The sequence below is a fragment of the Xyrauchen texanus genome, chromosome 29 (assembly GCF_025860055.1).
Source record: "Xyrauchen texanus isolate HMW12.3.18 chromosome 29, RBS_HiC_50CHRs, whole genome shotgun sequence".
NCBI lineage: Eukaryota > Metazoa > Chordata > Actinopteri > Cypriniformes > Catostomidae > Xyrauchen > Xyrauchen texanus.
Genome location: NC_068304.1, coordinates 17,407,037 through 17,419,182, shown reverse-complemented (window position 1 = coordinate 17,419,182; position 12,146 = coordinate 17,407,037). Strand labels below are relative to the sequence as shown.

Below are 12,146 nucleotides of genomic sequence, written 5' to 3'. Positions count from 1 at the left end.
CCTAATAGTATTTAAAGCGGCATATAATTTGTTCTGGACTTATGGTCTCCAGGTGTAATGACTAAATGAAGTTGTCAGTGATTAATTGAAAATGTTTAACAAGTACATTTTTCTTAATTGCGTTTAAGGCATGTACTGATTTGACGTAAAATTCTGGCATTTTATTCAGCTCCATGCGAGTTCTGAACACTGTTAGAGGGCAGAACCCTTGCTATGTTTAGTGGGAAGATTACACTCAACACACAACAGCGAGTCTGTGCCAATGATCACCTCTTATAAAACTAATACCGAAGGGACTTTTCAAGACTACACTGAAGTCCTTCACGCGTCTTTTTTAAGTCAACATTTAATCACATAAGCATGTCGATTCTTACAAGCCTGCTGTGCAGCTAGTTTATCTCACTGTTGACGCTTCACTCATATTTCATATAAATTTAAACTCTGTACCCGTTGCCACTGAGCTTTTGAGGTGTCAATGATCAATGGACTATTCGGATGAATTATATTTATATTGGAAGTGCGACCACTAAAAGCAGAATATGATAAGCGTTTTATGGTGTTCAACGCAGCGCTGGACGACCCGAAACGAATCAAGTGCATTCCAAATCTAAAGTGAAAAGACAGCCTGCCGACTGATTAATAATAGTAACTAATAGTAAATTAGAGTTTACTGCGCATTGCAATTAATAGTTCTTTCAATATGTCAACATCCCAGTTAGACATTGGGAAATGTTTAATGTTACTCGAATTGGAGCTATTTTAGTGAATTTCAGTCTTTATACTGTAGAGTTTGGAAAATGTTAATAAAGCATTTTTGTACATACTGTATTTTGTTCTATCGTGACAAAAATGTTTAATCTACTGACAGCCCTAATATATATATATACACACACACACACACCGATCAGCCACAACATTAAAACCACCTGCCTAATATTGTGGAGGTCCCCCTCATGCACCAACGTCATCTGACCCCAACAAAAATGCCACGCTCCAAATCACTGAGATCACATTTTTCCCCCATTCTGATGGTTGATGTGAACATTAACTGAAGCTCCTGACCCATATATGCATGATTTTATGCATTGCACTGTTGCCACATGATTGTCTGAATTAGAAATTGCATGGATGATTGTTGGTGCCAGGCGGGCTGGTTTGAGTGTTTCTGTAACTGCTGAACTCCTGGCATTTTCACACAACAGTCTCTAGAATTTACTCAGAATGGTGCTAAGAACAAAAAACATCCAGTAAGCAGCAGTTCTGCAGATGGAAACGCCTTGTTGATGAGAGAGGTCAACAGAGAATGACCAGACTGGTTCGAACTACCGCTCTGTACAATTGTGGTGAGAAGAATATAATCTCAGAATGCTATTCTGAGATGCAGGTTAGCGCTGTTTTGGTGGCACGAGGGAGGCCAACACAATTTTAGGTAGGTGGTTTTAATGTTGTGGCTGATCGGTGTATATATATATATATTTTGGGTGAACTGTCCCTTCAATTTTTAAGAAAAGGGAAAATAGAAGTATTATTATAAAACTTAGCCTTGTAGACTTGCACAAGCAAAGCTGTTACAGAGTGTGATTTTAGACGTATAGCTTGCAGCATCAGACTCAGGAAATTGCTTTTATAAGACTTGGCGAACCTCAAGCACATTCAGAGAAAAATAGTTCTCAGAACATATATGATGCCGCTGGTAAACTAATCAAGGGAACACAGCTTCTGACGCATGTACGTGTTTTGGATTACACTTAAATTAACTTTTGTCAATGTTGTCATGTTTGAAAGCAATTTGTACAGGTATACAAACAGTAAAGACAGTTTATGACATATTTTGTATTGTTTGCATTTATTGATAACACTCCCTTGGTGGACTAGCAATTGGACTAGTTTAATATATTCATTGCAGATGACGCACGGTTTTAATTTGTTTGATGTGGGTGTGTGTCTCACTTGGACATGAAGGCTCCATTCTCACTGAGCTGTGCTGACTGGGGAAACAGCAATTCAGGGCTGTGTAGCACGTCTACTAATACAGAGAACTCAGCCTGTACCCGTGGACTGAACTGCTCCTCTAGATAGGCAATGACTCTCTAGAAACAAAACACACACATTATCTGATCACACATCAAATTCAAAAGATGTTTTGAATACCATTCACATAAAGGTATTTACCCATGACAGTATGTCAAGATTATGGTCAAAGAACACATTTCAAATCAGCAATCAAATCTGACAATACTGGTATCATAAATTGTGATTCTTTACTTCATATTACACACAAAAAAAATGTCCCAGCTTGTATTGCTAATGCGCATGCACGTTCTCAAGTTGACTGATAGGCAATGTCTGTTTCTAAAAGGTGACTGGCTCGTTTAACTGTAAGGCAGGACTTCCTTTCAACATCCGTTGACCGTTGGGCACTAAGAGCCCCTTGGTTGAGCATTCCAATTTCTCCAATTCATTTAAATAGAAGTGGCCCGTTTCTGCTAAATAACCTCAGGTGCAACAGCATTCAGCCATCATCAGTTGTCCAGACCAGAGCACACGTTTAAGCTTTTCTGGCGGTAGTTTAGTTGCACTGCTTTGTAAAACATGGATCGCACCATTTATGTGAGCATATGATAGCGACTTTGCAGAGGATGAATCTCAGTTGCCTCAAAGTCTGAAACCGTCAATCCGCACATTTTATCACATGGCTTGTTGAGCACGCTACCACAGAGACATTGCGCGTGTGTAGGCTTGACACTATTCTCCTCAGCATCCACGCACAACTCACCACGCGTCGCACCGAGAGTAAGAACTACATTATGGCAACCACGAGGAGGTTATCCCATGTGACTCTACCCTCCCTAGCAACCGGGCCAATTTGGTTGCTTAGGAAACCTAGCTGGAGTCACTCAGCACAGGCTGGATTCAAACTCGTGACTCCAGGGGTGGTAGTCACAGTCTTTACTCGCTGAGCTACCAAGGCTCCCGAATGTGTCTTTTTCAATCTAATGTATTTAAATAAATTGCTTAGTTGTGTGGTGTGCAGTAAAATCTACAGATGTAAAAAATTATCACCACAGTTGTTACAGAAATGTTGTCAGTAGCACATATGCACATCTTAGGCAACAAAAGAGAAATCGATGATATAGCCCAGTTCTACAATATCGCAATTTTAAGGGACCCCTGAATGTTAATACCTCAAGGATCACCCCTTGTTGAGTTCGAATCTGCAATCCTTTTAGTTACCAGCCCAGATCTCATTGATTTTCCTTGTGGAAAGCAATCAGCTGAGCTCCTTTTACAATTACAGTTTTGAATATGAAAAATACACATTACCTGAAGCTTCTCAATGATGTTCTTATAATCAAGGGTCCCTAAGGGCTCTTTGCGGGGGCGAGCGCGGGCTGACTTCCTCCAGTCTTTAGCTGCACGCTGCACCATGTTGGAGTGTGTCTTCTGAAACAGGGCATTGATCAAACCATCCAGGTCCACTGGAATGGGGATGGCTCGGTTCTTCGCTTGGAGGGTAACAGTGAGGACAGTGTTATGACAGGCTACTAGGTGAGTTTACACTCAGTAATGTATTTCCAGAAAAAAAATATAAAAAATTTTAAAAAACATAATAGGGAATATATGCACTTTACAAAAAAGGTTCTAATTACAATAGGTAAGAACTAACAATGAACAATATTTTTAACAGTACTTATTAATCTTGGTTAATATCAATTGATAAAACACAACTGTTCATTTTTAGTTCATGTTTAAGTAATAGTTCACCAAAAAAAAATTAAATTCTCTCATCGTTTTCTCAACCTCATGCCATCCCGGATGTTTATGACATTTTTTCCTCTGCAGTACAGTAGTTAAACAACTTCAGTAGTTAAATCAATGTCTTTAGAAGCAATATGATAGGTTCGGGTGAGAAACAGATCAATATTTAAGCCCTTTTTTACTATAAATCTCCACTTTCACATTCTTCTTCTTTTGTTTTTGTTGATTTGCATTCTTTGTCCATACCACCACCTACTGGGCAGTGAGGAGCATTAATAGTAAATAAAGGATTTAAATATTGCCACACCCAATCACATCACTTCTGAAGATATGGATTTAACCACTGGAGTTTTATGGATTAATTTTATGCTGCCATTATGTGCTTTCTGAAGCTTAAAAATGTTGGTACCTGATAACTTGCACTGTGGGGACCTACAGAGCAGAAATATTATTCTGAAAATCTTTGTGTTTAGCAGAAGAAAGTCATACACATCTGGGATGGCATGAGGGGGAGTAAATTAGACAATTTAAATTTTTGGGTGAACTATCCCCTCAACTAATATAGTAACTGATGCATTAACTAATGTTAAAAAAATACAATCTTTTTGTAAATTGTTACCATAATTTGACTATTTATGACTACAGTTAGCTTTGAATTTATTAATTAGAATTTCTTAAAATGGAACGTCTCCAAATGGCCAGATATTTCGCGGTATATAATGAATTTCTGACTAAAAATCAATTGCACTCTCTGTTGGCCTCGTTTATTTGCACACAATATTGGTTTTGTTTTAGCACCTGATTATACAAACTATACAAATCAGGTAATGGTGCAAATATGGCCAAAAAAAATCTGTGCTGCAATTTGCATGGTTTGGTTGTGAGTATACAGCAGACTACTGTGATCCAGAATACTTTGCTGGGTCTGTACAGCATTGCACCACCACTCCAATACAGGCACCAATCACAAAAAAAAAGATTTGTGCCAAAATACCACACAAAAAAGTGATGCAGCTGTTTAGTGAATTCATCCCAAAATATTAATCAAGTTATTATGTGCAAAGTGATTTATGTGCCCATCCTTTAAATTCCTAAAGGCCTATTCAAACCAACACTGAATGTTCAGTGCAATGTTCGTTGATTTTGAACAGAAACAACGGATTCCAATGCAGCTGTTCACACCTGGATGGACAAATCATCCTGTGACATACCTTAAGTTTTTTACTGTGAGCAGTCTGTTTTTTTTCCCCTTTGGACTCTGAACAAAACTGACTGAACAATGAAATATGAGCTTTTGGTCATGTTTCCATGATCCAGCACGTCAGTGGCGCTACTCAACTGGCAAAACAATAAGAAACACTGGCATTGTGTATATTTTTGCTTTGAATTTGGTCTGCATAGGCCTATAGTTTGAAGTAGAATGTCCAATATCAAGAAGAAATAAATAAATAAACAGGAAGCAGTGTTTCCTTAGTCATAGTGAAACTACTAATGTGGAACTGCAGACCAACATGATAGGTCAAAAAGATGAAATGACTATACATCACGACAGGCAGGCGTTTATTCTGCAAGCCAAAACCCTCCAGAAAATGACAGCCTTATATTTGGCTTAAGGTCTCATTGTGACAGAAAGGAAACCTACCCACATCAGCAAGGGTTTTGATGCAACCCTCAATGTTGGTCTTCTCCAGGGAGTTGAGCCAGCTGCAGTTGTAGATTCTGCAGGCTGACTGTAACAGCTTAATGAAAATAGGTTGATGGGCCTGATACACAGAGATATAAATCTCACAGTCATACAGCATAGGCAAAACCACATTCATATAATGACTGATTCAGAAAGGAGAGATGCGGAATGATGCAGGACCTAATGATAGAAGTGAGAAGTGAAACCAAGGTCCAAATCTAACAATCGCACCAAACAATAGCAAAAAACTGGGTTTGGCAAATAAATCTAATACAGTTACTCACCAGCAACTGTTTTAGAAATGCAACATAGTACATGATGCACATCAATCTGTAAGAATGACAGTCTGACACTCGATGTATGCAAGCAATACAAATAAATGTCATACTAACTACCAACTAACAAACTAATCGGTCATGACTTGGACCCAGTGTGAGACTCATGAATGAATGTTTCTCCCTCTACCTGCAGGTTTGAGTTGCTGACAGAAAACTGGGAGCCAAAGAAGCCCTTGACGATGGCTATGATGGTATCAGTGACGTATTTCTCCAGGCATGCGTCAGCATGCTTCCTGTCTGTTGTGCTATTGCACACCTACAACAACATGACAGTTCACAATTCAGAACAGTTCAGAATGCTCAGCACCCACACAGCTAGCACAAATCAGTCATAGATGATCTAAACAGGGCTGTATAACCTTGTGTACAAGCCTCAATGCAACACCTCATAAATCCTCAGTTGTGAGTGAGGAAGAGAGAGAGAGTTGTTCTAGAAATGGGCTCACCGTGGCCATGTCTGCGAGGAAATTGTCAAAGAGCTTCCAAATGTGATGGCTAGTGTAGATTTCCTTCATCTCCACCTCAGTGTCCACGTAGCAGTGGTTTACAAAATTTACATATGCTATTTTTATCTGTTGAAGAAAAACAAATGTCAAATAGGTAGGTAGCTGGTTTCACTTAGTAAAAAAGGTTGAGTTTTACCATGTTTTTGGACATATATCATGGAGTACCATATACAGTATATATAAATATATATATGCATGTATGTGATCTGGGCTCTTGTGTATATATATCCGGGCTATTGTGTGTGTGTGTATATATATATGATCTGGGCTCTTGTGTGTATATATATATATATATATATACACACACTCACCAAAAGGCTTATTAGGAACACCTGTTCAATTTCTCATTAATGCAATTATCTAATCAACCAATCACATGGCAGTTGCTTCAATGCATTTAGGGGTGTGGTCCTGGTCAAGACAATCTCCTGAACTCCAAACTGAATGTCAGAATGGGAAAGAAAGGTGATTTAAGCAATTTTGAGCGTGGCATGGTTGTTGGTGCCAGACGGGCCGGTCTGAGTATTTCACAATCTGCTCAGTTACTGGGATTTTCACGCACAACCATTTCTAGGTTTTTCAAAGAATGGTGTGAAAAGGGAAAAACATCCAGTATGCGGCAGTCCTGTAGGCGAAAATGCCTTGTTGATGCTAGAGGTCAGAGGAGAATGGGCCGACTGATTCAAGCTGATAGAAGAGCAACTTTGCCTGAAAAAACCACTCGTTACAACCGAGGTATGCAGCAAAGCATTTGTGAAGCCACAACACACACAACCTTGAGGCGGATGGGCTACAACAGCAGAAGACCCCACCGGGTACCACTCATCTCCACTACAAATAGGAAAAAGAGGCTACAATTTGCAAGAGCTCACCAAAATTGGACAGTTGAAGACTGGAAAAATGTTGCCTGGTCTGATGAGTCTCGATTTCTGTTGAGACATTCAGATGGTAGAGTCAGAATTTGGCGTAAACAGAATGAGAACATGGATCCATCATGCCTTGTTACCACTGTGCAGGCTGGTGGTGGTGGTGTAATGGTGTGGGGGATGTTTTCTTGGCACACTTTAGGCCCCTTAGTGCCAATTGGGCATCGTTTAAATGCCACGGCCTACCTGAGCATTGTTTCTGACCATGTCCATCCCTTTATGGCCACCGTGTACCCATCCTCTGATGGCTACTTCCAGCAGGATAATGCACCATGTCACAAAGCTTGAATCATTTCAAATTGGTTTCTTGAACATGACAATGAGTTCACTGTACTAAAATGGCCCCCACAGTCACCAGATCTCAACCCAGTAGAGCATCTTTGGGATGTGGTGGAACGGGAGCTTCGTGCCCTGGATGTGCATCACACAAATCTCCATCAACTGCAAGATGCTATCCTATCAATATGGGCCAACATTTCTAAAGAATGCTTTCAGCACCTTGTTGAATCAATGCCACGTAGAATTAAGGCAGTTCTGAAGGGGAAAGGGGGTCAAACACAGTATTAGTACGGTGTTCCTAATAATCCTTTAGGTGAGTGTATATATATATATATATATGGTCTAGTGTGTGTGTGTGTGTGTGTGTGTGTGTGTGTGTGTGTGTATGTGTGTGTGTGTGTGTGTGTGTATATATATATATATATATATATATATATACACACACACACACACCCAAAATGTATTCACTTAACTGACTTAAACTGTGGTCTGTTCATCACACAAATTGATCTGACTTCAGAAGACTTGGACTATAGTGCACAAGTCTTTCTTGACTACTATTGTTGATTTTGTTTTGTTTTTTTGTAACACATTGTAACATGCAAATCAATGTTCATGTTTTTCATTATTAAATACATTTTATTAAAAAGGTACTGTGCAAGTCACATTAGCCATTTAAAAAATTATTTATCTAAAGATGGTTATTATCTTCTACTTTAGTGTGTCAATAGGAAATATCAATAGATTTCCACACATTCCATTTGCAAATAGAAAAGTAGAACAATGAGTCCTGAACAGATGGTCCCCACAGAGCCCGGATCTCAACATCATTGAGTCCGTATGGGATTATATGAAGAGACAGAAGTAATTGAGACAGTCTAAATAGACAGAAGAACTGTGGCAAATTCTCCAAGATGCTTGGAACATCCTATCTGCCAACAACCTTGAAAACTGTGTGAAAGTGTAAAATTGGTGCAATTTTAAAAGCATATGTTGATCACACCAAATATTGATTTAGTTCTTCTGTTTACGGTACCTTGTATGAAGTTAATTTATAAATAAAACATTTTCATGGCAATATTTTCTTTTTTTTTTTATCCTCACTATACAACATTTTTAACAACTGCCTAAAACTTCTGCACAGTACTGTGAATAGTTTACTACTGGCAGCTGGCTTATATAAAAGCAGTAAATAACAAACAAACAGCTACTCGATTTCTTTACGATGACATGATTGAGAGAACATTATTACTTTTGTGGCTGATTCTAATGCATAATCACCTCTGGAACGCAATCTTCATGAATGACCACCTTGACGATGTCATCCAGAGGCAGAAGTGAGTTGCACTTGAGCTCAGTTTCAACATTTTTGCCCTCTGTGCACGCTGCCAGCAGCTCCACCAGAGTGATGTGGTATGCCAGAGCCCCATTCTCATCATTGCGTTCCCGTTCAGACCTCATCATATTCAGTAGCACAGGTAGGGAGGCACGGTCATTGTAGAAAATCAGCACATCTTCCCCTCCATTAACCAGCTACAGCCCGACACAAAAACACAGAGGAAAGACGCAATGCTTATTTCAGCTCTATACACACTATTTCAGGGACTAAAATCACGGTGACAGAAAGGCACTGACAATGGTAGTGAATGGGGCCAGTCCATAGGCATTAAAATACATTCTGTATCAAAAGAATATCCATGAGACTTAACGATTATTAATGTGTGTTGTCATGACAACATAACAGTGGTGATCCCTTTAATCTGTTAAAAACCTGATTTTATCTCACTAAAATCATGTTTACACATATACATTTTATGCCTTGAGGCTTTACATTTGAAAAAGTGTGTATTTTCGCATTTATGGCCATGCAGGGACTTTTGGGCAATAGTTAATACAGTGTGTCCTTTTCACCTCATTCATGACTTTGCACTGACACTCCTTCACGTATTTGCCATCGGCCTTGACGATGGTCTGGAGAAAGCGCAGGTACTGCACATGGCGGCCGTGGGTTTCGATGCAGTGCACGAAATGATGCACCACGCGGTCGCTGATTTCATTGCACAGGTGGTAGTTGTTCCTGAAGATGTAGCACATTGTCTTTGCCTCCAGAAGCTAAGAGAAGCAGAGACAGAATCAAATGAAATATACCCAGATATTATCAATTTTCAACATCAAATACCTACATCTATTATTAATTTCAAGGACATGTAATGCTGATTAACAATGACTTCAGTGTGAAATAATTTATCAAAATGAGACTCCCTAGTTGAACGCACCCCGGGTGTGAGGAAGAGGTTTAGATGTTTATGCAGCAGAGTCTGGTTCTGAGGGTTATCTCTGCAGAAGTTCTGGAGAAATGTGTGGGCCAGAGTCATGATCTCATCCATCTTCTCATCACCCTAAGGATTGAGTAGACAAAGTTTAGAAAGATATAGATTCTTCTCCAAAGCAATTTTAAAATAGACATGGTTATTCTCTCTTCTGTGTAAAGGTTAGAAATTGTTTCTTTATCTTTAAAATAACGTGAACTGATGATTAGAGCAGAATAAGACCAGGAATGGGTTTAAAATCACACATTTTAAACACATTCCTGGTCTTATTCTGTACTAATCAACAAACAAAAACTGAAAGGCAAATATCCATGGAGGAATGATGGAGCAAGTTTGGCAGGTAAAATGATCTTATATTCTTTGTATGTCTGATCTGATTTGTCAGTACTTGGTTGTGGAATCCATCATGGATCCACATATGTGAACTAGTTTACTTGAGTGGTAAAGGAAGGTCCACTCACCTTCTCATATGGGATCTGGAGCAGATCAAGCACTACGGTGTGAGCGCCCATGTTCTTCAGGAGCCTCTGCTGTTGCATGCGACTCTTCTTAGCGGGGTAGCAGAGTTTACTGAGAATTAGCAGGATCTGTGTATCCATAAACAACCCACACAGAATCACAAAAAGATCTTACCTGCTACCATTAGCATTACTACATTCTGAAAATCAAGGATGTTGAAAATGCACAAAATAAACAACCTGAACAATAAAAAAAACATGCTGATGTGGCTTGGGTTGAATATTATGCACTTGTTATGCAAGGGGGGATCAATTTTGGACATGTTGCTGAAAAGTGAGAATGTGACGACCGTACTCACCTCTTTTACAATTTTGTAGTTGTTGGCTTTGTTGCTGTCTATTTGAGGTTTATTGTTCCCATCCTGCACTGGACTCAAGATACCCACTTCCTGTACACCAGAAACAACATACCACAGTTTAGACAGGTCAGTTTTTCCCCACTGCTCATTACTGAATTCTATAGCAATATTTTTTCCTTTCTTTTAGTTTTTTTCTATATGCTCTTCCAAAGTGTCCTTGAATGTATGAAATGCACTACATAGATATATACAGAATATATAAAGGAATAAACATACAAATGTGTTGAATATAAAATATTATTTTATTATTTTAATAAAAAATATTGCTACATCAAAAAGCTTTACAAATTAACGTTATCCATCTATTCTCTATACTTCAATTTCAAATGCACAAGTTTGTTGCATTATGGTATAGTAGTACGATTGCAGTCTCTTTTCCCTGCCAGCAGGGGCACACCTCCAAGTTCTGCTCTTTGTTCTGATTTTCAGCGATGTCTTCATTGCCGTAAACTCCACTCTTCTCGACCCACAGCTCTGACTTCTCTACTGTTAGACGCAGCTGGTCCAGGTTTGCCTTAATCTGCTTATAGTTCTCCACGTCCTGCCCGGAAACCAGCAACTGGACCTGCAAAAACAACTCAGTCATGTCTTTCAAGCTCAAATTTAGTAGTGGCTCATGTAAACACATGACATGCCTGAAGAACAATGTCACAAACACAGGATTTACAACAAACCTAGAAATGAACTAGTCGAAGCATGCTTGAAAATGTTTTAGAGACAGATTACTACTATTTGAAAATGTGAAACTTTTTTTTTTTTTGTTTTTTTTTTGTTCTCCTTTATCTTTGTATCTTTTTTATCTTTTTGTATATGTTTTTGATTTATGTATTGTTGCATGTTATGTCTGTGCCTTCTGAATGGACCAAGAGTCTGTAAAAATAAAGGTTGATTGATAGTAATGATTAAAGAGTTGAGGTGCCCAAACATTAGACAGGTACTGTATATTCACACAGAATTTTTGAAAACTGAAATTGTACACTCTAAAATGTTGAATTTTGTTAATTGTCCCAAGTGGAAATTGTTCTCAACAAACTTGCAGTAATCTCATAATGGCCAAATATTTGATAATCAATTGGCCTGATATCGGTCTAAATCTGTGCCAGTGTCCATCCATTGAAAAGAACAGTAATGAGTGAAAATGAGACCTGTTTGAAGGCCTGAAGAACTTCAGTTCTCTGGCTGAAGTGTTTGAAGATGAGCTGCAGAGAGCCGGAAACCAGCGGAGGATAGTCTTGCATGATGAGATGAATTAACACACGCAGAAACGTCTGGCCACCTTCATCATCAAGGTCCACCGTGTTCCTATCCTTAACACTGTAAACACACAAAGTCCCAAAAGGCACACAAACTTATTATCATAACCCCTTTATCACTGACTGATAAAGGCAATAATAAAAGAAAGCATTTATTTACAAGTCTTCAAAAGGCACAGCAGCAAAAAATGCTC

General features: G+C 38.9%; 1 protein-coding gene across 2 annotated transcripts in view; it reads right to left on the bottom strand.

The window, feature by feature from the left end:
- LOC127622873 (inositol 1,4,5-trisphosphate receptor type 2-like) overlaps positions 1–12,146 on the bottom strand; it is a 110,362-nt gene that overhangs the window by 71,876 nt on the left and 26,340 nt on the right. For both annotated transcript variants that reach the window (XM_052096993.1, XM_052096992.1), the window contains exons 25-36: positions 11,845–12,013; positions 11,097–11,264; positions 10,640–10,729; positions 10,284–10,409; positions 9,769–9,891; positions 9,404–9,604; positions 8,774–9,025; positions 6,228–6,353; positions 5,909–6,037; positions 5,402–5,522; positions 3,325–3,506; positions 1,951–2,090 (exon numbers count right to left, since the gene is read on the bottom strand). In XM_052096993.1, the coding sequence (XP_051952953.1) occupies positions 1,951–2,090; positions 3,325–3,506; positions 5,402–5,522; positions 5,909–6,037; positions 6,228–6,353; positions 8,774–9,025; positions 9,404–9,604; positions 9,769–9,891; positions 10,284–10,409; positions 10,640–10,729; positions 11,097–11,264; positions 11,845–12,013 (1,827 nt within the window). The remainder of the gene's footprint in view (positions 1–1,950; positions 2,091–3,324; positions 3,507–5,401; positions 5,523–5,908; positions 6,038–6,227; positions 6,354–8,773; positions 9,026–9,403; positions 9,605–9,768; positions 9,892–10,283; positions 10,410–10,639; positions 10,730–11,096; positions 11,265–11,844; positions 12,014–12,146) is intronic.